Source organism: Trichoplusia ni, chromosome 4 (genome assembly GCF_003590095.1).
Source record: "Trichoplusia ni isolate ovarian cell line Hi5 chromosome 4, tn1, whole genome shotgun sequence".
NCBI lineage: Eukaryota > Metazoa > Arthropoda > Insecta > Lepidoptera > Noctuidae > Trichoplusia > Trichoplusia ni.
In genome coordinates this window covers 18,663,792-18,690,820 of record NC_039481.1, presented here as the reverse complement: position 1 = coordinate 18,690,820, position 27,029 = coordinate 18,663,792, and the positions used below count along the sequence as shown (strand labels likewise).

At 33.2% G+C, this 27,029-nt stretch overlaps 1 protein-coding gene across 2 annotated transcripts; it reads right to left on the bottom strand.

The window, feature by feature from the left end:
- Window positions 1-2,632: 2,632 nt before the first annotated feature.
- LOC113493441 (neuropeptide CCHamide-2) lies at window positions 2,633-26,618 on the bottom strand. 2 transcript variants are annotated; one of them, XM_026871429.1, is made up of 5 exons: window positions 26,441-26,618; window positions 7,059-7,132; window positions 3,649-3,778; window positions 3,252-3,325; window positions 2,633-2,791 (listed from the first exon to the last, which is right to left on the bottom strand). In XM_026871429.1, exons 1-5 carry the CDS (start codon window positions 26,508-26,510, stop codon window positions 2,729-2,731), a joined length of 411 nt encoding a protein of 136 aa, XP_026727230.1. In that variant the 5' UTR covers window positions 26,511-26,618; the 3' UTR covers window positions 2,633-2,728. The 2 variants fall into 2 exon arrangements, with proteins under 2 accessions (XP_026727230.1, XP_026727229.1); XM_026871428.1 differs by having other exon boundaries at window positions 3,649-3,781; window positions 26,441-26,598.
- Between the last annotated feature and the right edge of the window lie 411 nt (window positions 26,619-27,029).

Sequence of the window (27,029 nt, the reverse complement as noted above, 5' to 3'; positions counted from 1 at the left end):
CATACTAGCTGTAGCCCACGGACCCGCCCGATACAAATGGAAAATCATCCCTCAGAAACATAAAATCGCGTTGAGGTTCTACTCGGGTACTATTCTTTATGTTAATTCTGTCTAGAAACTAACTAAGTACCAAGTTTCGTCTAAATTCTTTCAGTAGTTTATGCGTGACAAAGGATCAAACGTCGACACATACAAACTATCGCTTTTATGATATTAGTAAGTATGACCCAGCTGATATGTTAGCTATAATACATAGCGAGCCTGCCTTGGACTTGGCTGGTTTTATTAGTATAACCTTTCATTCTGAACTTTGCTATTTTTTTCTTACATAAGACAGTTTGACCAGTTATAACATGGACGCGTATTATTCACATTCCTTGCACAACCATAATTATCTTTTACGAGTCCACAGAGAATGTCCATTTATACCGGACGGTGTCACAACTACTCAAAACTAGCATTAGGCTGGACTTGTAGCTGTTATGAGTGTAATAGAAAATTATACAGAGGCAAACTTTTTTGTTTTGATTTAAAAGTTTCAATTATTACCGACTTATGTCGTTATGCAAGTTAGCTATTATTATTTAAGTAATGTTTGGTTTGTTGCTACAAACATATCAAAAGATATAAAATAAGTTAAAAGCCAAACAAAAAGAAACCATACTTAGAAACTGTTGTCAATCTTTTTCTTCCATGTTTTGCATATGTATTTGAATGCTATCCGTTAGTTAACCACCAGTATGTGTATATGTGGAGAATCTATTTATCCTTTTGCAGGTGTAACAGCACCTCCAGAAGTAAGATTGTTGTACTTGTGAGCCGAGTGGTTGAGGACACCACGCCAAACCCACTGAGCGATCGATCTATTTCTACGTGGGGATCGAGTGCGATCCAACGAATGCGAACAAGCTTTTGTGTGATCCACGAATGCTTGTCCTGAGTCTGTCTTTGTGTATGTGACTTGAATATTTGTAAAACCCTTCACAACACAAAGATTAAATTCCTTAATGCGGGAGTCGTTTATGTAAAAAATAAATGAATAAAAATAAATAAATGAGTCGTCGCTGTATATTGCTACAGTCGTATAAGTTAGACCACAGCGGTCTAACTTATACAACTGTAGCAATCATTATTTGTGATTGAGATGTACATATTACTCGTCAGTCGTCACAATACATCGTTCATCATCAGCCTATCGCAGTCCACTGCTGGACATAGGCCTCTCCAAGAGCACGCCACTGAGATCGATTTTCGTCTTCTCGCATCCAGCTCCTGCCAGCCGTCTTGCGCAAGTCATCACTCCACCGTGCCTGAGGACGTCCTACACTACGTTTGCCGAGGCGTGGTCTCCACTCTAGAACTCGTTTACCCCAACGGTTATCGGTTCTTCGGCTAATATGGCCAGCCCACTGCCACTTCAGCTTGCTGATTCGGTGGGCTATGTCGATGACTCTGATATTAACTCTGATATAATATTTACTTTGATTCTCCCGTTCTCCTATACCTCTTCAATTCAAAAAACTGCTACAGCTAATGCTCATAGCTACAGATTAAAATAAATACTTTTATAAATTACTTGCGTTGTTTGCTAAGATCGCTATTCACAAATACTCTTATATTTTATATGCCTTTGTGCTTAATACAACCTATTGTAAGTAATCTTCAGATTGTGTGTTTCATTGTTCTCAATATTCACTTTTTGGGTAAATGTATGATTAGATAAATTAATGCTATTAGTTGTGAATAAGGTTATGAAAAGAACATCATAAATGAAAAGATATGAGAAAGTAGACAATGGTAGGCGATCTTCGTGTTGTCTGTCTCGAAATAATGTTTTAGTTTTCTTCTAAGACAGTAAGATTATGAACAAAAGAACAAGTTGTTTTTAAAATCGTTCTACATTCATAAGTATAAACCTATTGAAATAAGTAAGTGAATAGAAGCGATAGGTCATATGTAGCTCAGCTCTAGCTTAATAGCATAGGGTTGAATTCTCCAGCTGTTCAAATCGGTAAACGAAACTAAAAAAGGTCTTATGAAGAAGAAGGGTATTTAAATAAAAGAAACAGCAATGCCACCAAATTGTATGTATCTAACCATTTAATAAATACACAAAACATTCTTATTTCATAGAGACAGTCAATTTCTACTACATATTAGGTATATTAACTATATCCGTTGTCTCGATGGTAAACTTATGTAAACAGTTATTTTAGAACTTTAAATTAATTAACAAGAATAAACAACATTCAGGTACAACAATTAAAAATTAGTTAAACATTTCAATTGAAACAGGTGTTTTTAAATAATTAAACATTTACAGAAACAAGGTTTGGCCAGCCTCCAATGAAACAATGCAAAATTATAAAATAGAATAGTTTCACAATAACATTTATATTTTGTGAAAATTTATAATTGACAAGATATTTTTATTATATTTATAATGTACCTACCATAAAAGATAACACGATTGAATGGAATAAATTGAAATTAGCTTAATTTTCACAACGATTAAAATAAATATCCTCAATTAAATACATATACATTTTTTTATTATTTCTGTATTTTTTGTTTCATTTTTTAATGATTTTATAAATATATATTTATTTCTATTTTTAGTATATTATTATTATTTGAAAATCGAGCTTATCTCGGATAGGTAGGTAGTTTGTTAGATATTGGTTAATGTCATTAATGTGTCAAATATAATTATTAGGAATGGAATAATTTACAAGTTCTCAATGTAGTAACCGTCGTCGGGGTTTTGCTGTGATCGCCTGTAGTTCTCCATCTAAAAAGAAAAAATAATAATAATTAGGTGGCAAGCCTTAAAAGACCTAATTAATAAAGACCCAAGACCTAACCTTCTTAAACGTGATATAGTGATAAATCAACCAGGAAGAGAAGTTACATACAATAGTATTTTATACAGTTAATAGTACTGTTATTGTATTCCATAAACATATATATTGTAAACGGAAAGACAGCGTGCTGCTGGGGAATTTGTAGCACCGAGCGCCGTTTCTTTTCTTACAGCAGAAGAATAAATTACTTTTAATTTTTATTTGATTTTGTATCAATTTTCATTCAGTCTAATTTTTGCTTTAAGGCGCTGATTTTGGGATTTGAATCTCCCATCTTAACGTAGTAGTCTAATGTCAGAATACCATTAATGAGTATTTTAGCAAATGCCTCAAATGGCAATAAATTATCGATGTTAGTCATTAGTTCATTATAAAGTTTGTTCTTACCCAATGCTTGAAGATGTTTCGAAGTTTCAGCTGCATTGCCTCTCGGGTGGCACCTTCCTCCCGATCGTAGAGGCCTGTAGAACATTGAAAATTGAAAAACCGGACTCTCTCGAATTACACAAGTAGAGCAATTACCTTGTCTTGTCCTGATCCTCATCCTAGCCTTGTCACAGTTATGTTAGAGGTTGGCTTCCATGGTCTCTATTGCTATTTGTTATTGATATTTTACTTTTAATACTATTCAGTCTTATAAAACTTTAATTTTTTTCCATAAATATTCATAAAACTTAAAATTTTCTTTTGGCGGAATAATACGGAGCAAAACAGAATTTGCACGATGCCTTTCTTGTCTAAAACTTGAAACTTGAACTTGATCTCAGACTTGAAGGTACCGTACCTCCATCCCTAATAGGAATGATGTCGTCACCAGAGGGCAGCACGTTGTATCCGGAGCGCGGGTAGCCGGGGTGCGGCGGCGTCTCCTCCTGCCCGAGCTGGTGGCGCGCCACCAGGTCCTGGCTGGATAACTGCTGGGGATGGGCAAGCATTCGTTAGTATTTTGACTTTTAACTCCAATAGTGTTACAGAGTGGAAGCTTAAGTGAACTTAGAAAATTCGTCCTTAAAACATTTGAATAAAGGACTATTTTTATTTGCTGCATATCTCGTGCATATCAAAAGGTCTGCGTAAGATGCGATCTAATTTTTTTGACTGAAATTTTGACTGGTATCCTTATGTCGAGTACGTCGTGCCTTCTAAAAGCACTTTTATAAGTGTTATCTCAAATATTGTTTCATAATTTAAAAAAATTAAAATCCTAAGAGTCTAAAATGAAAAACAGATAGTGGTAACTATAATGCCTAAGTTGGGGTCCCCTGACAGACATTCCTCAACTTCTGAAGTTTTACTAAAAGCTAATGCTTTTGTAATTAATTATAAAATATTGATATTAAAAACTGGTGCCCGTGACTAATATATTGTTTATTCAAACTAAAATAACTGACTGCTCTAATGCATTACCATTTTGGTAAAACATCTAGCATGGTATTTTTTTATTATTAAAATGAAATATGGAAACAATAAGTGAAACATAAACTGTGCTGATGGCGATGCCAAAAAAAAAACGTCATTCTTTTTTAAATCGGTAAAAGTTAGTTTCAATGGTTAGTTTGATATTCCGGTCAATGGCTAATAGTTTCGTCAATAGTTTGCTATGACACTTGCAATACTAGTAGCGTTCATGAGATCATACATTACACAGATGTGAGGACAACAAGGAATAACACATTCGTAAATCAGATAAATTCCTGGAAATTAAGTTCCAAATTACAGAATTAAATCACTATTAAAGTTACAACACCATAATGCTCACGAACGTGCATGAAGGCCGTAATCAAATCGTTTATGATCTCATTAACACGCGATCAACCGAAGATTTTAATGTGTGGTCAACGGAATCATCATTAATAAGACTTTAACAGACACAAATAGGAACTTTAAATTCTGTATTTTTAGCACAGAAAGTGAAATAATGTAATTGTTTAACAGTTGATTATTTGCAAAATTAAAAATGTTTAAAAAAACTGATTACATTTTGAATACTGCATTCAAGGATTAAAAGGAATTTTCATTTTTTCCAAATAGCTGCGACTCATTAGAGTGACATAACCCTATTAATAAGGCAACGTCATTTGTCCATGTGTGTATCTCAGAAACCTTGATAGCTAGACTATTGCGCAGATAACGTATTTTTTTTTCTAGCGCTTGACCGCCTTTTACTTTCCTAGAGCAAGTATTTCATATGGAGGAACAGAATTGATATCTAAACAATTTGTTTACCGGTACTTAAAAATCCAAACACCTACTAATTAATAAGTAAAATGGTGACAAAAAACACGAAACGAGATTACAATTATCTATTTACGTTAAGTGATGTTGTATTTTTTCGTTTTTAGCGTTAATGGACTTTTAATCAATGTTTTTAACTTATTAAGAGGTGTCAGGACTTCATAAGATTACGGTAATGTTATTAAAATTGAGTTGGCGTTAAGTAAGCATTACTTATAACTGAATAATGTTTACTTTATTAGGAAACGTCGAATATTAATTAAGTCAGTGTTAGCTATAAAATAATGGTAAAACTGAAAGCTATTTTTTTTAAGCTTTCGTTCCCGAATGGTAAAATCTGTTTGTTTGTATATCTTGAATCTAAACTAGACGGTTAAATTTTTTACATTGATGATGTAGAAAAGTTGCCGTTTATAATAAAAAAAATAAAGTTAAGCAACGACGGTTATTAATTTGATGGGTGTCTATTTTGGCATATTTTTCCTCAATTTTTTTAGAACTTTCTACAGCACAATAATTTTGTTAATGCTATTGTACATATGTATACTAAAATTGTATATTGTATTGTTCAATTTTTCTTTTTATTGAAGAATTCAACGTATCTATAAAAAATTGTAAAGTTCTCTCCGAATAGTTAACAGTAACAGAAGAATGTTAGACCTGAACCTCGTAACAGTTTTCGCCAAGAACACATGTTTGTATTTGCTCGTTATCCTTGCATATTATGTCTGAACATACAGCTTATAAGGCTTTGGCACATTATAAAACTGTATATGAACTTCTAGTATTTTTTTATTAAAGTGTCAACAGAAATATATAATCTGTTAAAAATTAAACTGCTTTTCTGTCACTTCGTATATTTCCAATACATACAAATTGCCGTTCGTGCAGCACTTTATTTACATAGACATTTACAAAAAAAACATATGTCTTTTATTCTAATCAGTAGCCCCAGTTAGGTACCATGCAAAGCCGTGTTAACATATACCCAGCCAAAGAAGATCTTTGCGAAGAATCAAATAAAAAGGCAAAACTTCGAAGATAAATAATTTAGATAATTTATTATTTAATTTAGATAAATAATTTTTTCCTTTATAATGTTCAGTATACAAACGAATAATTCATTAAGTCCATTTAAATAGTAAAGTAACAATTTAATGAACTCAGAAAATGTTGAAAATGTATAATTGCAATGCAATTAAGCTTTTGCAATTCGTCTCCGCTGAAGACTACAACTCGGTTCCACTTGTTAATTATTACGAACAATAAATTCAATTAAAACTGTAATTTAATTATTGTTTATAGTTTCTCCGATTTCTTTATAACTATATTTGACATTTTTATTCGTAAATAATGTTAATAAATTTACATAAGGAACTTCATTAACATTAACTCATTAGAACCAACTTAGACTAAACCTATGTAATCATTATCATCATCAGCATTCGTTCACTGCTGGACATAAACTTATATATTAAAACAAAATACTTTGAAACTTTTACTTTTCTTGCAACAATACATATATTAAAACACTATATTAAATTGTGGGTCCCGGCTGTTATTCCTACATCTTTGACAGTCGTTACAGATAGTCAGAAGCTGAAAAAGTCTGACAGCCAGTCTAACCAAGGGGTATCGTGTTGCCCAGGTAACTGGGTTGAGGAGGTCAAATAGGCAGTCGCTCCTTGTAAAACACTGGTACTTAGCTGAAACCGGTTGGACTGGTAGCCGACCCCAACATAGTTGGGAAAAGGCTAGGCCGATGATGAATATATTAACAGTGATATTAAAAAAAGTTGTTAAGCTACTAAAAAGGTTTATATGCTTCATACCATTACCACCTATCGACATGGCAAAAATCGGCTCTCTACATGACAGAGTGGCGATTGGCTTCCGTAACTATCGCTCTCTCACTTCAAGTGGTGATGGTAGAACTCTTGAATAAAATTATATACTTACATCCATAGCAGCGGTGTCACCCGACCTCTTGCCGTGCCCGCCGAAGCAGGAGTGCCCGAATGCGGAACAACCACCTGTCAACAAAACATAAGTATGGCGTAACTTCTGGACATAGATTATGCTGTATGATAGTGCTGATGTGATGCTGTACTGAATAGACGGATAGCTTAGTGCTATTGGTCATCACACCAAACCAACCCGTCGCTCTTTCCATCCTCGCATATGATATTCTTAAGGCGGGATTCCTTGGGTATTGTTTTGTTTAGGTAAGTCAAATGTAAGTGGGTGCGGTCAGTATTTTTAAGAATCAAATGCATGTTTATCTAGGTTATGAATTGAATATGAATTTCAAGTTGTCTTATAGATTGGTAATAAAATTGCATTTTCGTTTACTTTTTGGTGAAATTTTAGTTTTTTGTTAAATACTAATCAAATGTTTGTAATTATTGAATGATGTAACGGTCAGCGAGGCGACTCGCGATTCCGCCGCGTCTGCTCATGATTAAGGACTCTTGGGTCCGAAACTAGTCGGGCTTCCCTATAAATATGCGTGAGTAACCGTTACAACATTTAATAATGAATCACTCCCAAGAAAGTTACTATCAAAATATCTATAATTATAAAAGATTAATAAATGAGTAATTCAGAAAAACAAATCTTGTTACTGTATCTGTGTATTTACTGATTCTAAATCATTGCGAAGGATACGGAACAGGAGTCGAACTTCTATATTTACATAAACATAAAATTTTAATAGCATTACATTTCAAGGACCTGAAAATTCCTTAATTCCCTGAAATATTTAAAAAGTAATACTAATATTTTGAAGCCCTGCGGGCCGAATGAAGAGAAAGTTGTTTTAGGCATCCAAACTTTTTCATCCGATTCGCATACCTTTATTGAAAATATTTAAAATTCGTAGCTATGTTGTAGCGAACTCGTAGCGATTCCGTAGCGTATTCGTAGCACGTAGCCACGTAGCCAATGCTGTCGTATTTACTTTATTTTAATATTGAATTATACAAAGTTCAAAAGTTACAGTTTGGTGGATTATTTAATTAAGATGTTTGGATAGGCACCTAATTTCTTTTGTTTTACTTTTCCGCTTCTGTTAGAAGTAAATAGAAGGGAAATAGTTCTTACGAGACTCCGGTAACAAATACTCAGAAAGTAGGTTATTACATTATTAGAATGAAATAAAGTAAAAGAGCACTATTTTTAGCACATCAAAAAAATACATCAGAAACAATTCAATCGCTACAACTAAAACTAAGCTACACTACGCAAAATGACGTCATCAGGCAATGAATTGGCCGCACTCAAAAGATCCAGCCTATTGTACGCTTTACAAAAACTGTCAACACACACAAAGCGCCGCCTAGTGTATTGTGACAATTGTTCATATTGTTGCCAACTGTTCATGCACGTCTATCGATTTGATTTAAGTTTAGCAATCGATTTGCAAAAGTAGAGCAAGTTTTTAGCTTTATTTTTTGGTCAATTGTTGTATGGTTGTAATTAATGTAGTTGGATGAGAATGAAAATGCAACATACACATATGAATTTGTAAATAAGTTTTGTATCTGAGTTACGTATTTTGTATAAAGTTTAATTAAGGTTAATTCAGGAAAATTTGGATTCCTGTTGGCTAAACCAAATCCTTGCTAGAACAGCGCTACATTTTTTCATCAGACTTTACTTACTTTGTTTCATCTACTTGCAATCCACTTCACATCTGATGACTTTATGATAAAAATAACATGAATCACATCAATATCCGTCCCTTTAACTATTCCCATTCAACGAGTTGGGCGTTCCGATCCCCGTCAGAACTTGAAAAGGCAATCAACGCAACGAACTCCCTTACATTTATAATAATAGCTGCTATAAAGTTTGTGTATCCTGATGTACAAGGGACACTTATATATTTTTGTTTTGAGCCAAAACCTAAATGTTTTTGTGAAGGTAATAATAATGAAGTAAGTTGATAGTTTTTGTTAAGAATGGGATAAATAACATAATGTAATCAAAATTATTGTAAAGATAATAGAAAAATATGATTTTTTATGATAAAAAGGCAATTAAACCGGTTAAGGTCGAGTCGAAGAACATTCTGTCCTAATAATAAGCTGAAGAAAATTGTCAACTAACTTTGAAACTTTTTTATTTTTCGGTCTAGCGTCAACAGAAATACATCATAGGTGACAGCTGTCTAGCTATCACAGTTTGACAGACGGCCAGGCGGACAGCAAAGCCTTAGTAATTAAATTCAGTTTTTAACGAGTGGGGTACCCTTACAGAACAAAGAAAATTCAATCCTACACAGTTGGCACAGAGTTTAAAAACATCATTATGCATATTCTCCAAAATCACGATTCAAATTTTAGAAAAAATCTCTTCTTTGAACTTCTTACCATAATCATGGTTCATATAAACGTATGGCGGTTGTGAATAACAATTCACACCTTCAACAATAATTATTCGAGAAAGTTCGCTAAGTTAATTCTAATTACACATCGTAATTATGATTTCAAGTTACAAATAACTCTGAGAACAAAGGAAACGTTACCCTATTGTATACAGTTACGTATTTAAAACGTACGTATTAAATTATAATAAGTCAATCTTTTCTTAGCATCCTCTCACTATATTTGGGTCGACTTCCAAACTTACACTTGTGAAAAACAGTTTAAGTAGCAGCTGGTAAACAAATCTCCATGTCCTACCTACCACCACCAGCTATTTGTTGCAAATAGGTACCCTTTAGTGTATAAGATAAAAGGTATGACAGCGTGCTGCCGGGGAGTTTGTTGCGCCGTTTCTTCTCTCACAGCAAAAGCACTTAGGAAGCGGTGAAGGGTGGGCGAAACTGGGCGCTGTCCAATGTAATCTGACCTTCAAAAAGTGCTACTTACTAGCCTAATTTGAATAAATGAAATTTTGATTTTTGATTGATTTGATATACATCAACTATAGCTTACTAAAAACGTACAAATAGAATAGTAAAAACAAATATACGAATGACGATACCAAGCGTACATTAACTAGATTATCATTGGTTCTTGTGGCGGCAAATAGAATACGCTATCGAATGATGTAACGGTTTACTCACGCGTATTTATCGGCAGTGCCCGACTAGTTTCGGAACAAACCGGAGTCCTTAATCATGAGCTGACGCGGCGGGATCGCGAGTACGAACGAGTAAGAACAATTATAAGAATACTTTATCGTTGAATAATTAAACTTTCTAGCTTTCCAAGTTCATGAGATACCCTCGAGTTAGATGGATGGACAGATGGACAGCCTTAGTAATAGGGTGCCGTTTTTATGCTTTTGATACGGATTCCATATGATGACTTATTTGTGTTATGTGTGTCAACCCACACCATGCTAATTTTGCGAACTACTTGTGGTTTTTAAGTGTAAACAGAAACACACACAAACTTTTGCTTGATAATATTACGGTACGGCGGACATACCAAGTGGAGATTCAAAAGCGGTAAACTAATAATTTATTAGCGACTTCTATCGATAACTAAACCGAACCCGTATCAAACTGTTTGGCATTATAATCATTTATTTATCGCTCATACGAATCTTGTTCCAGCTGAATCTATCTTGATATAGAACGATGTCGTATGTCTCAGTTTGTATTGTTTCAGTATTATTGTTATTCTGACATATTTAACTCAAAAATATTTGGCTAAAAATATTTGTTAGTATATTTAAATTGATATGGTCAGTCCGTGGATAGATGACTATGTACATATGTCGTAGCGAGTTCTTCAATGTTTCGAACGCATCTATATTGTAGTTCCTGGTTTGTCAGTCGTTATGAGTACTAAGAAGTGAGAAAGCTGACAACCCGTCTTACAACAGGGTATCGTGTTGCCTAGGTAAGTAAGTTGAGGTCAGGAAGGCAGCCACTCCTTGTAAAAATGAAAGAGCGAAACCTTGATGATTGGCGTTTCTCAATTTAATTAAGACGTCTCGATCTTTATCATCTATGCCAATGAATACATCGACATCAAAACTCGCTGTAGAATGCAAATCACAAGAAGCTAAGTATTATGTGCTTGGTTATAAAAGTTTTAAAACAATTGAAAAATAAAACGTTACTGCTTGCTCCACACAACAAGTAAAGTTTATTATGCAATTGGCTTTTACACTTTAACGTGTTATGACACACTGTTCACAATAGATTTCAAATGAAATACTTATTGACTCAGAGAAATAAAATCATGTCACTTTATTTTCAAAGGGAAATAATTCTAATGGAGATTATTTTGTATTTTTCCAATATAGGGTAGAGAAAAACATATAATGATTGTGTGCCAAATATATGATCGTAACAATGGGTACTTCACCTTGCCCTTCATTATAGTATTTGTTACTAAATATAATAACGGCAGCAGGCATACATCATTGCTCAAAATGAATTGTCTAGCAATCACGGATGAATAGGAAGACAGACGGACTGACGAAGCCTTAGGAGTATGATTCCATTTAGATTTTTTAGGTAATTACAGAACTCTAATTAAAAACCAACACATCTCATTTAAAGACCCAATACTATTTAGCGATAAAGACTTGAGAGTAGACTTTCTTCCTAAAAATACACATTCCGAATTAACGCAACACTTAGCAACAATAAAAAAAAGTCATGCTTTCAATTGCAGTGATTACTAAAAACGTTTTAAACACGAGCACTTTACGTAAGCCTTAATCCTAAGTCGAGAGGCCAGGTGCACAAACAAAGGTGCACGGATGACCACCGTTTACAAGAGTTTTTAGAATGGAAAGAAGAACCATGGTCTGAATACGATTAACTTGTATACCTTAGCTCTTTAGGAGTTTATTTTAGTTAGGTGTTTTGGAGTCGTTGTAGATTATGTTATATTTAGATAGAGTGTAATGGAAATGGTGATTTTTGTTTACGTGAAAATTGAATGTAAGGTCTTTATTATTTTATAATGTTTAACTCTATAGCAATCTGAGTGATACGTTAAACAGTTGTTATTTATAACCACATTTGTCTTTTAAATCTAAAATAAAAAAATAACTGTTAAATATATTATCTTTAAATAAACATAACAAATGTATTCTAGTCGTTCCTGGTAGTCAAAAGCTAGAAAGTCTGACAAACAGTTTAACTAAGGTATCATGTTGCCCAGGCAACTGGGTTAAGGAGGTCAGACAGGAAGTCGTTCCTTGTAAAACACAGGTACTTAGCTGAAACCGGTTAGACTGGTAGCCGACCCCAACATAGTTGGGAAATGTCTAAGAGGATGATGATATGTTAGGACTATAGATAGGGAGTCTAAAGTAGTGATATCTCTTAAAAAAAACTTCATTTATTCATTGTCACGAAAATCATTGAATCATTTGACATTCAAACCGAATACCTTAATCAACAAAGCTGCAAAACGCTTCGCATCAATTCCAAACATCCAAAGAACACATCAAAGCAATGTGGAATGTGTGAATCGGAACCAATAACTCGCATCGCAGAGTGAAGTATGACGGAATGTGCTGAACGGCGCCTGATGACACGGCCGTCGCATAACTGACCGGTGCCGACCTGAACGGCATCGGATTAGTGCTAACGAACCGGATACCGGTGCCGTAAGTAGAAAGATATCATTTTTGTCGTTGCTATTTTTAGTTGCCTCTATTAATAGTGATAAGAATGTCGGCCCAATGTTGTTGCGTGAAAAGAATTTTGCTTTTAACAAAAAAAAAATATTAAATTTAAATTAAGTTTGGAATTTGGAATTTTATTGTTATATCTCCTATGATAAATAAATATGTTCATTGCTATGCTCATAAGTGAACTGTGATGTTCTTGAGAAAATAAAGTTTTTTAAACCTAATTGTTATTTTTTATTCTAATGAAAGAAGAGTGGTTTCAAGTAAAGACTAGGTATATTTAAATGTCTTCATCTAATGGTATAAGTAATAATATATAGTCACATATATAAACAGTCTGTCTTATAAAACCAATGAACTAGAACAAATCTTTTCAGATCACTCGAGCTGCAGTGATCAAACCTTTAGCTTAGATGAATTAGGTTTTCCCTGTGCGAGGCAAAACTGGTTTCCGATACCTAACTATTAGGTATGAACTTAACACTGTCTCTTATATAATTATTTTAAACACGGACGTATTTTTTTCATATAATTCATGTCTGACTTATAACAAGCTTTTATTTATTTTTAACTGATCCATAGTTTGTCAGACTGTAATATAGGCCATATGAGCTCCTTTAAAAACACCAATAAGTTAAGACTTGCTTTAATTTTCTTTTCAATTACTTTATTCTGAAGCAAATACGTCTAGTCTAAAGGCTTCTTTTATTTTTATTAGCCTTTTTAGTGACTGCAATATCTTTGTATCTTTCTTCATCTACATCGGCGATTTAAAATACTTGTAGCTATTGTACTTTTAATTCCAGTCATCGTTAATAGTAATACAATTTGCAAAAGTACTCGATTCTTTATACCAAAGACTCCACACGCCTTAGAAATCTAACTAAACCTTTCCCATATAATCTGTTTTCAGTATTTCCAATAACGCTTATGACTTGTACCGGTAATCCTAAAAGTCCAGGTAGTATTTCCGAATGCGGGCAGTTGCATCATGTATTGTTTGGGCACTATCCGATTAGCCTGGTTACGATGCCTGACGACTAATGGTCATAAACGGATCGAAACTATAATCACTTGTAAGTACGGGATTAGATTTTGTGTTACGTGATAATGAATTGGCTTTTCATTGTTTTGGCTGGTATGTTTTGAGATATTGTATTTGACTTAATCTCAGAATACCAAATCAGTTTAGTCAGTCAGACAATTCTCCAAAATTAAATACGGATTTTTCATGATATCACATCATTCAATATTAAAAAATATTAAAAGCACTTAAAATGTTGAAATATATGGTAGGGGATGCTAGTAATATCACTTGCTAGTAAAAAGCGTAGGTCCTTGTAAGTGACGTCACGCGAGATTTTTAATCACTGCATAACCTTCACTTTTTGTTTACAAGATAAAATAAAAAATACGTATCTAATATTTTTTAAGCTGACGGACTAAACTGCTTTTTTCAAATACTGGTCACCAAGTTGTCACTTGTTTATTTTTTATACCTTTAGATGTTTTTATCAATTGTATATTTTTTCATTAAAATTAATCTAACATTATTCAAGATGCTCTATCCAATCAATATCTTGTACCGTCAATTATTTGCCTTTAAAATCAACAAATCTTTTTAAATCCTCCTTTTTCCTCTTACTCGAAAACGAAAATTAATCTCTTTGCAAAACATATCGATTAGCCCACACACATTACTGTTCTGAGTAATCCATTAGGGTAATTTATGTTGTAAATCAAATTATATATAATTAGGTTCGTGGTGAACATTGTGACGAAGATTTCACGTAAGTGACGAACCAAATAACGCGTATACGACGTAATCTTAGATAGTTTAAAATTAAATTAAAATAAAATATGAAAAAAAAATGTGACACTAGTGTTCCGATCAGGCTTTATAACTTTTTTTAAGGTTTTATTCCTGAAAATAAGGGATGTATTTAGTTTTTAGAGTGAGATATGATAAAATAATTAATGAAGAATTATTTTATAAAAGAACTAGCTGTTGCCCGCGACTTCGTCCCCGTGGGTAGAAGATATAAGTTATGATAAAGGTATACCTGCCCAGTTTTTTTCACATTTTCCATTGTATCTTAGTTCCTATTAGTCGCAGCGTGATGGTTTATAGCCTAAAGCCTTCCTCGACGAATGGTCTATTCAACACAAAAAGAATGTTTCAATTTGGACCAGTAGTTCCTAAATTAGCGCGTTCAAACAAACAAACTCTTCAGCTTTATATAGATTAGTATTAGTATAGATAAGAGTCCTAATTATATTAAACAGACAACATTAACTTCTTCTTCTTTATCTCGCGGTCTTTAATCTGAAACCTGAATTCTAACGAAGAGTTTTAATGGTCTCGTTTTACTATTTTCTATTCAATCATCATAATATAATCTTTGTCCAGTGCGGTTTTACTGAGATATACTTAAAGTCGTTATTTGTGTAGGGATTATAATTAGGATTCAAGTAACATAAATATTAGAAGGCTGGTAAAACAAATTACGTTTTTTGTTTCGTATGTTAAAACTTAATTAAAGTTATCGCGTGTTTTTGCTATTGTGTGTAAATTGTTTTTCGAATTGATTTGTAACATTATTACCTTAATATGCTTCTATTTTCAAAGACAACATTGTTTTTTTATTATAAATAACTCCGACATTCAGGAAATTAATCCTTGTGTAGCGCGGGTTTTCATAAACAGTCAATTCCCAGGCACAAAGATACCCGTAGGATTGCAACGCATTGCCATACACCGACACAAAAACGCAGATGACGTAGCACGGCGGTTCAGTAAAAGTCTGCCACTACCCATTTTCCTCTCCCGAGAGAGTGGGTGTCCATGAGGATGTCCCCGCCTTAACAAAATAAAAATCACAGAGATACCCAGATTAGGCTCGTACAATAAATTAAAATAACATTTTATAAATTAAAGATTTCATAATATATTCATGTGTACCTACCTAATACTTAATCAAGAATTAAATCTATTGAGAAAAAACACGTATCGTGGTCGGAACGTCATGGACATCACTTTTTAGAAAATTCGAAATTCATTTTTTTTATTTCAATTTAATTTCAAATGAAATATCGCTCTTCTTTGTCTACTAGAACCACAGTGTAACAATTAGTTCGGACATGCACACAACCTAATTACATGCAGAGCTTTCTTCTTTTACTTTTTATTGTTTACTACATGATACTAACATAGTATGTCAGTCTTTTACTAAGGCTAAGGATATAGTCATGTTAATATAAATTGTAAATTGTTTATAGACAGAATCTGGATTAACCGAAACAAAGATTTTTTCGTTCCAAAAATTGTTACTCTTTCCCAAATACTTATTTTGTGTACTATGAGCCTTACAATGTTTTGTTAGGTGAAATAATTATCTTATGACCCTACAGTTAAGAGAGAATTTTAATTTGTAATTTTAATTTTATTGTTTATGTTTTTTTTGTATATAGCAAATGATTGTACTGTAAATATTTAACTCTGTAAAATTGTAAATAAATAATTATATTAAAAAATAATAATAATGGTGTTTTTTGTTTTATCAAAATCATATAAACGTCACAATCCTGAAAACAATACCTACAAATTTATTCAGTCATTCATATAAAACATCTTTCTGCCTGCACTAAAGCTGTTTAATCATGAAATCCTTAAGATGCCTTCATTCCAAAATTCCATTTTAATCTGCAGTTACCTAATAATTTAACCGGTTCGTCGCTCTGTCTCAATGAATGCCGAAGTAATACAATCTTGAGCTGCACGCGCCACTAATGAATGGACCACTCGGTTTCAGCATCTATTTAGACATTGTTCAGTTGGTAAGACAGGTTTAATGGTATTCATTTTAATTCATGTTAAATAACTCGTTATGGACGGAGATTTAATGCTGCAACGATTTGAAGAATTGTCTTTTGAACGGTTACGGATACGATATTATTTTAATTTAAAATGTAGATACACATTTAATATTCTTGTATGCAAATTAAATTTCTTTGCTTTATTTTTGGGCAAATATTTGTGTGTTTTCCCTCTGTCTCTCGTTCTTTATTTATCACTATGGTGAGCATGATGTATTTTTTTCATTATGCCTATATTTCAGGTCACCAGTTTCCTCTTGCAGATAATATATGAAAATATTATTAAAATCTCTTCACTCTTTCAACAAATGACCACTTACGGTGAAACATTTGTTTCCTTTTCCTGTTTTGTAACACTTTAAGGGTCAGGAGACGATTGAGCAGATTTGTCTCAACGAAATGGCATAACGGGTTGAAGTCCTTGAAACCAAAGCAAATTGACACAACAATAATATCATTTTTTATCAAAAGAGCTTATGAGGGTTAAAAAACGAGTTTGTGACAAATAAAAAATAACGTATTTAAATAAAACAATAATGCTTGTATGACCCTGTACAGTCGATATACATTAATTTCGTGTACTGATCAACCGAAATTTAACCGTAGTTTAATATTTTCGAAAAATCTTGTTCGATATCTTCAAAAAGCATAACTCCACAAGATCTTAAAAGCTGTATTATGATGATGGATGTTAAAAACTCCGGAAAATATCCAAACCAGCGCACGTTCAGGAAAGAGAAAGCACCTTTAATACTGACTGAAATTGCCCTAGTCCCTAATGCACAACGCAACAGATTACAAAGGACGTAAGGCTAGCTGCAGACGACCACCTAATATTTACAGGCACAAATATTTCCATAGCGTTGTCATTCCTTAGAAGAAGTGGCTTTTCCTAAGCATTTAAAGACTTTTATTATGCTCTAAATGCTTGGCATGCTTTTTTACGTACGTTACGGTGGGTAAATATGATATTTTGAGTTTAAGAATGGAAGCGTTCTTTACAATCTGTAGGGGAAAATAAATTAGCTATTCGGTACACTTTGAACAAAGTTCGATTCAATGAAAAACAACAAGTTGAGTGATTCACCGCTTCGAAAAATGACTGTGATAAAAAAAATGAAAACACCAAAATCTATTCCATGTGTTAAAAATTAACTCATATAAAAATTATACCAACATTTTTAATTTAAACGCTCCTATAAGACTAATCGCAAGTGTACAACCAGCCTTCACCTTGGAAGCAAACATGTAATGCATCTAAAAGCAACACCAAGCTTCATAAAAGTTGATCTAAAATGTTCAGCGCTGTCTTCGCACGCTTTTAGTATGAATTTATGTTTGTTCCTAACTTGTACGTGAGCACGGAGGATTTATTTCATGGTGTACTACAAAACGGTTTTACAGTCTTACTAACTGTTATAAACGTTGGCGGATAACTTTCAAATAAAATATAGTAGACGCTGGAAAAGTTTGTGAGAAACGACGACGATTACGTTTGAAACGTTAGTATGCTTCAACGCTTTTTAATAGTTGCATCTTTATTCAGCTAAAAGATACGTTGATGAATTCTTGATATATTAAACTAACTAAGTTAAAAAAAGCTATAGCGATGAGGCTTTAGGACTGTACTATAAAATAGTACTTTTCAGCGATCTTTTCTGTAAGGTATTTCACTGTAAGGCATGGCAAGTCCCGTTGGTAAAAATAACCCTATGTTACTCCTAATCCCTCCAAAAACGTGCGTACAAAGTTTCATGACTATAGGTTGTGTTTATATATGAAGCGTGAAACCGTACAAACAAACTTACATTCACTTTTATAACATTATTATATTATTACTGGGACGTCTTTAAATTTCACACTTCCTTATAAAGAAGAATATTATTACAGCAAAAAAAACTACCGTTTCCTTCCAAAACTTTTATATTCCGTCTCCTTAGACACATTACACCTTCCCATCTCGAATAAAAGATTCTTCGAAACTTCTTTAAACTAACGCTATTTAAAACTGCAAGCATTATGTTGCCTGAGAGACCAATTATGTAGTTTAAATACAAACTAGTTTAAAAAGTCAAAAGCTGTGACGTAAGAAGTTTATGTAAGAGTAGAGTTGTTCTGTAAATAGCTTTTTTTATCACAGTACATCATCATCACCCCAGGGTTCCAGTCTAACCGAATAAAGCTAAGCACCAGTGTTTTACAAGGAGCAACTGCCTATCTGACCTCCTCAACCCCGTTACCTGGGCAACACGATACCCCTTGGTTAGACTGATTGTCAGACTTTCTAGCTTCGGTTTACCCGACGACTGCCAGAGGACCCACAATCTCACGTGCTTTTCGAAACACGGAGGAACTCGTTGTGACATAGATGGTCGCCTACCACGGACCGGCCGTAGCTTAACTAGTGATCGATCAACTTGTGATGTTGTAGTTTAGCCACGAGCTCCTCGTAAGATCTCACGTTACATAAGAACAGCAATTTAAGTGCGAAGGTATTTACGATCTAAGTAAGATTCCTGTGTACGATAACGTTGATTTGTTATCCACCTTGTAAAAGAAATTGTCTTTCAATTATACCTAATAGGGCTATTAGCCTTTCTGTATTCGGATTCGCCTTTTAAAGTAAGACTTTCAATTGTTAAAAAGAGACAGTGCTCTATACTTTGTAGCGGTGTCTCGATTCCACAACTGAAATCTTATGTTAACCGTCCGCGTCGGTAGCAGGCTTGTTAACCACAGCGTGTTGAATTGCTATGCATTGCCGCGGAACGACTAAATTCGGGGACGCTGTACGGCGGTTCAGGTTTAGTCAGAAAAAGTCTGACACTACCCGCTTCCTCCCCCAAGGAAGTGGATGTCGTTGAGGGTTCCCCCTCCTAACCAAAAACAAGGTTCGTTAACCACAATTACGTGGCTACGCAATAGAAAACACTCAAAGTTAAGGTCGATGATAGTCAAGGTCACGTGACCTATCGAAACGAAATGTCACCTCCATATATTCGAACGTTTTCTAAACGACTTTAAGGATTGACGAAATGTCTCTAGCTGTTAAAGAATTCTTTTAAACTGAAGTTTCCTTAGGAATTTTAAACTTACATACTTCTTGCTAAGATTCTAGATACCGACGATTTTGCAGTACAGTTCTAATTAGAGTGTGCAAAATATTCCTTTGCCTACAACCGGAATAATGTATACTGAGAATTAAAATGAGGTCGTATTTCCTCATTTCCTTTACAAGAAAAATGAAGTTAGTGCCAGTGAGTGTACTTCGAAGTCTTAAAGCGTTAATGTTAGGTATTTTTAGAGATCTCTATCCTCTAGATACCAATTAGTGTGTTTCGTATGACGATTCTTTTAAAATCTGTTTGCTTAAAATTTTTACTTGAAATTGTTAAGTAATTAACATAGTTCAAAATGCAGTTACTTTGATTAAGAAATATTTGCCATATTATATGGCAAAGTGTGTTGGTAGTCATACAAAACATTATCCATATATATCTGTAATTAATGCCAAAACTTTTTTAGTAAAACTTTTACCATCTTAAGGAATCTAATCCTAGTGACTGGGGGCTAGTTTGGCACGGTCAATTTAGCGTAGTGACCTCAACTATCGGCTATCCGTGCAGTCAAAACATTGAAGTCTTTTGAAGCAATTCATTTGCACTGCAATGAGTATCTTAATACAAAACCTACCTACTATAATTCAAAAATATATTAAAAAGTTTAAACATTACATCAAAGGCAGCTCTTAAATTTTTGACTGGAATCAACCGCTGTCCCTTTTTAACTTGGATTCCAACCCTGCGGTTGAATTCTAAAGTTTTCTCCTCTTTGTAAAATTCACGATTGAATTTATTTCTATAAATATTTATCGTTGTTATTTTCGAGTTCTTTGATACGAAAACCTCGGTCTAATTTCGAGGGAACTTTCAATATAATGAATTTAAATAAAAATTAGATTTCATATAGATTTTTGGACACCAGTTTTATATGACGGTTCTATGACATTGTAGTTCTGAAGTGAACGCTGGCCAATTATTTACGACTTTATCTTGTAGTAAATACGTTTGATTTTACTGTGTCAATTTCCAGTTCTGTATGGTATGATATGCTAATATAAACCTAATGTTCTAAGACATAAGTTTTATAATACTATGAAGCAACTTACCCACATCAGGATTATAGATGTACCCCATGTTTGCTTTTGGGTTATGTTTTTCTTAAGTTCGAAATTTCTTAAAACTATAACGGCTTTGCAAAGGCACATGAAGTCACAAGTTCGACATGCATTTAAGCGATAAAATCCATAGAATTAGCTAGTTCATTTCTACACCCAATAATATTTTATCCAAAAAGTAACAACTTTTTTCTTATGAATAAAATTATTTGACGATATTGACTATGCATACATTCCAAACAAGCACTGCAAAATAAATCCGAATATTTCTAATCTTGTTTCTTTGCATGTGAATTTTAAGTCAAAACAATATCTATGAGAATCACGAAAGTTCTATTATATTATTTTCAATTTCAACTTGCAAAAAGACAAACAAAACACATAAGCCGTAACGAACGCGTCAATTGTTTTTGACGATATTTGTTCGGTAACAAAAGTCCTAAACCTTCTTCTGATAATTGAAAACTAAAAATAAAACAGTTTACAGTTAACAATTTTCAATTCACAGGATAGGGTTTACGTGTATAATTCAGAAATTACATTTATACGCATTCTTTAGATCTACAATTAGACTTTTACCTTCTTCAAATAAAATATGTGAGCAAATGCGGGTTGGACTCGCGACACTAACATCAAACCCAAAAGAAATTGTTACCCTCCCTTCAATATACCTGTCATTCACCAACAAATAACAACCATCTGCTTATCCACGATCCACTGTTTTTAACCATTCTTTGTTTAAGCAGCAGCAGAAATATTATTTCGAAATTTCGACCGTCTAGCTATCATAGTTTATATCATACAACCTGATGTTTGAGAGACAGAGTTGCATTATTATCCTTTGGGTACGAATCCCTTAAAACTACATATCATATAAAAAACATAGTACGAACTAATAACTAGATACATAAAAGAACTAAAAGATAACATTACTAACCCGCTAACCTACACAGAAACAACATACTCGAAACTTTGAAGTATAACAAAAAGTAAACACGCTCTATTACAGAACATCCTGTAGCAAGATGGAGATTGCTCACGCGTTGGCGTTACCTATAAACTTAAGAACAATGTGTGAACACTGGATTATATAAGTGACTAGCTGTTGCCCGCGACTTCGACCCCGTGGGTAGAAGATATAAGTTATGATTTACACCTGCCCTGTTTTTTTCACATTTTCCATTATATCTTCGCTCCTATTAGTCGCAGCGTGATGGTTTATAGCCTATAGCCTTCCTCGATGAATGGTCTATTCAACGCAAAAAGAATTTTTCAATTTGGACCCGTAGTTCCTGAGATTATCGCGTTCAAACAAACAAACAAACTCTTCAGCTTTATATATTAGTATAGATGAGCGATTTTGTATGACTTTTGCACAGATAATGGATAATAATGTTTTTGTCGCTGATTTTAAGGTACAAATTTGTTTGAACCTAAGTTTTTATTATAAAATATGCAGACTGCTGAATGATAATACTGACTTTGTTAGTGATTACAAGGTACAAATTACTTAGATTGTTTTGTTAACTTTTTTGAAGTATGTTGACTTTTATAACGTTTTTTCTTTTGTTTATTGTATTTTTAATCAAGTTTTTTTTTCGGTTGTGCCTTATCGTTTATAAGTTAACATTCAAAAGTAGAAATAATAATAAAAAAGTGTAATAAGTAAAAAGGCTGTGTTGATTCTTAAAAGTTAATCTGAACCGGAGAACATTTGTTCATTTAATAATAAATTAATTTTAAATAAATTCCGGACTTTTAAATGATTAATATGAAATAATACCTCACTTAATTAACGTACGTGTTATTTCAACAATTTCACCGTTCTCATCCTTTTTTGGAACGTTAAAAAGGTGTATAAAAATGTCGAAAGTATTTTTAAATCAGCTCTTCATGTTTAATTATATTTAAGACAAAATAATTGTGTTTTTCAAGCAGTAATCCTTTTTTTTTAACTGTAAGCTTAATACTCTTTATTGTATCTAGTTAGAAAACTTCAAATACTTCATTTTGGTAAGGTTTTAAACCACATAGCGAGTTTTGTTATTTTTTACTGTTTAGGGGACCTATACAACCTTGTCAAAATAAGGGATGAAAGTACTTTCGTTTACCGATGTTTCTCGATAGATATTTATACCGCTTCGGTGCCTAATTTAGTTTAAGATAAACCAATTAGGTGCCACAGCTTTTAGTATGTTATCAGGTACAGCCAAATTATACCAGCTAACATAAATGTATTACACTTAAGTTACAGTCGGTTCACAACTGGTCTTTGCTTTATTGCCGATTTAAAAAAGGAAGAGGATTTCAATTCATCTATTTTTTTTCTCTAGCCCACTGTGTCCCACTTCTGGGCAAAGGCCTCCCCCAAATCCTTCCCCGACTCTCTATTCTGTCTTTTAATAAACATAAAAAAATATGTTTGGTAACTGTGAACTTTTCTCTACTTCTTTTTAACTTAAACTATCGGACCGAGTAAGAAACACCACACTGCGCTCCATAACGCAAGTAACAGATGTCGGGGAAAAAACAGCCAGGCTAAAGTGGGAGTGGGCTGGTCACGTAGCGCGAATGCAGCCTGACCGTTGGGCAAAAATCGTCACACACTGGACGCCGGAGGGAGGACATCGGCAACGAGGCCGTCCGCGACGAAGGTGGTGTGACGATCTAGTCAAATACGCGGGGCGCACGTGGCCGGAACTTGCACAAAACAGAGAAGTGTGGAAGAGTAAGGGGGAGGCCTTTGCCCAGCAGTGGGATCTAAAACAGGCTACATAAAAAAAAAAAAAAAAAAAAAAAAACTGTGAACTTCGGACTGGGTAAATAGACTTTATTGATTCTTTTTTTATTTTCACGTTAATAGCTGTCATTTGGTCTCGTAAAAAAATCATTGAGTTTGGTTTTGATTTGAAGTCAATGTTTTGAACAAGATTTGATAATATATCAGCCATATTTTTTATTCTGTAAGCGTATGGACTTGTATGAATGTAGGTAAAGTATTAGTATAGAGTATTCAGGACCCAGTAAAAATATTCGGTTGGTACAAAAACTATCCGATGAAATGGACCAAAAGAAAAAATCACACGTCCTCTCGATTTGACTGTTATTCTGAACTAAACAATTTCAAAATCTAGATGTTTTTTTATTTTTGTATCCTAAAGGAATCCTAACTGAATATAACAACAACCAATGTCTCAAAAAGACACTTATAAGAGCCATAACTGGCATTAATTTAAAAAATACAAAGCTAATTTAATTCTTTACCAAAAAATTGCACTCTAAATTATTTTGTTAACACGAAATTTGTCTAGTCTGCGCTCCCCTGAGTCCCATAGAGGGGAAACTTGCTTCATTCGATGGCAGAACCTCTTCTACTTAAGATCGTGGTGTCGTTGACATATCACTGTCATATTTTTGAAGCTCCTTCATAATTTATTAGATCGCTGTGTTTTTCTTTTTATTTTCTTTTATTATGTGTTAAGGTTTTTGGGAGTGGCCAGTGTTGAATGGGAGAATTTTGTGAAAGGTATAATTGTGCATGATTGCTTTTTGGGCTATTGTGGGTCTGATTTGATGTAAATTAAATATCCTAGTATTTAAGTAAGTATTTAATTATCCTGATAATTCTCAGTTTTAAATTCGAATTTACTATTCATTCTGCTAATTCGATTGTTACTTGTAAAATAAATGGTTCTATGTTCACAAAATTGTACTTTTTTAGTATCGTCGGGTTTAATTAATAAACTACAAATACCGTAAATGGTAATACAGCAGAAAACTTATGACTAAAGTGTTAATAAGCCATAAATAAATAAGAATGTTCAATTAGAAACGAATGAAAAAAATTGTAGAATTCGTTGACGCCCACTGGCACATCCGAAGGAATTTTAAAAGGGATTTTGTCCGTAGGTAGTATTTATTTAGACTTACATGTTGGTTTTGTTTATTTGTGTATTTTAAAGTATGTTGAGGTGATGTTGTTCTAAAAGACCAAAAAATAAATAGAAGTTATAAATCAACTAAACATTTTTTTTTCACTTTGTAGAGAGTATGTATATCAATGTTATAGTTATATATTATGTCATGCCATATTTAATTCTTTGACTTTTTTGCTTTATGTTACCTAATCATCTAGCAGACTAAAATAGACACACAATTGAAATTAAATAAAATCTATCTTATTAAATATAATCGTCAACAAGGTAGATCCAGGTTTCTAAATAAACCTCTAAATCGCATACCCATAAATAATTCCTATAAAATAAATGTCATATTTTCATAACATCACCAATAAACTTGTAATTAAAGTTAAAAACCTCATTTATATCCTCTTTTATCATCAACCTTTATCATCCTCATCATAAGACCCTTCCTCACCATTGCCTGAACAAAATAAACAAAACCGGGAACAAATTAAACATCAAACAATTTCTTCTTCAGTTTTCACATTTGTTCTGGGTCTTAGGCCGTTACCTTAAGTTTGTCTAAACTTAGCGAAGTCAAACAATCTAGTTTACATAGAAATCGGTAGGTATGAACAGTTTGTTAGTTTAAAAGTTGCCTTACACTTAGCTAAGGTTCCGTTCTCCCAAAGATACATAAGGTATTTATTTAAACTTCGTAAATTATGATGCCTATTTAAGGTTCTAAAATTATTGACGTAATAGTGTGGAATAGGTTCGCTAGCTATGAGACGACTATGGACTTGAGCATTTTTAAAATAAATGTGCAGCATCACAAAAGCACAAAATTAAAAACAAAATTATTAGAATTAAAGAAATTAATATTTCTAAAAAAATCAGATATAGTTACTGATGTAATTATAATGAATGTCTTCGCATTTCTGCTGTTAAAACAATATCTTCTTTCCTTTACATCATCATCTCGCACAAAAGATTACATTACATTATACATTTTCACAAAAGATAAAAAATAACCATACCAGTTCTGTTTTATTACTCTACTCAGAAACCCAAACACCCTTCATATTCAACAACCTATCTTCATTTGCCAAAACAATCAAACAAATCAAGAAATACGAAATGGAGAATATTTTCACAAAAGAAATTAATCAAACCGTGATCAATTCGTATCTTAAAAGGGCAAGTAAATAAGGACAGAAAGGGTTTAAATACAATAATTTATACGAAAAGGTATTTTTTGTGATAACAATCATGAATAACTCATGCGACCCGATCAATATGGTTTGCAGTAAATAATATTATAATTGTAAATTAAGTACCTATGTAGAGGGGAATATTGTGGGTGGAAACTGGAATGTATTATTAAAGTATGTGAAATTAAATTGCGTTTTGTAAAATACCGTGGGTAGAGCTACTTGCTTACTTTGGGGATTTAAAATCAGAAAGTGTTAGTTCAATTCAGTAATCTTTTATAAGTAATAACTTCTTATACGTCATTGTATTGTAAATACTTACATAGGAAACTCTTAAAACAAATTGCCGATGCGCCTCGAAATAATAAATTGGACAATTGAACAATTAAATTCTAGTATATAATTTTATCCGCTATAAATTTTGACGCCAATCATTTTTTAAGTCCGATTTACCTTTATCTTATTATGCTGCAACAATTTGTCAGGCAGACTTTTATAAGGTACTTTCCGATTGATTGATTCAAGATACATGTATTTTTTTTTTTCTTAAAATCTATGACTTACGTTTCGCGCTGACGTCGTGTGAGATGGCCAGAAGCGTGACGATGGTGAGAGCTAGGTACAGTTGCGCCATTTTTAATTCTGGAACAAAAAAAAAACATGATTTAGGTCATATTTAAAACTAGACCTTCTAACCTTTTTCTCGAGTTTTCTTGCCGGTTCTTCTTCATAAGTATGTCAATTTAGGACCGTGAACTTAGATTTAAGAATATTTTGACGATTGAAAGTACGTAATTGAAATAAAAAAAAAATTATTTTGATTTTGACTACGTATGAAGCAGAATAAATATGTCGTCAATTTTAATACTTTTCCATGCAAGGCGCGATGTTTTACCTGTACCTTAATTGCATAGCACTAATGCTTGCAAAATTCACTAATGATCTGAGAGTTAGTATTTCACTGGCTTGTATTGTGATTAAGTACTACAATTTGAGCTCTATTAAAATCAGTTTAGGGATTAAATTTCCATTCATTATATTGTTCATACAAAAGGACAATTAAAACTGTATTCTGTTAAACCTTTTATTATGGGCTCATTATAAAATACATTGTTGTTCAAACTATGCGAGAAATATCGTGCAAGTTGCAATA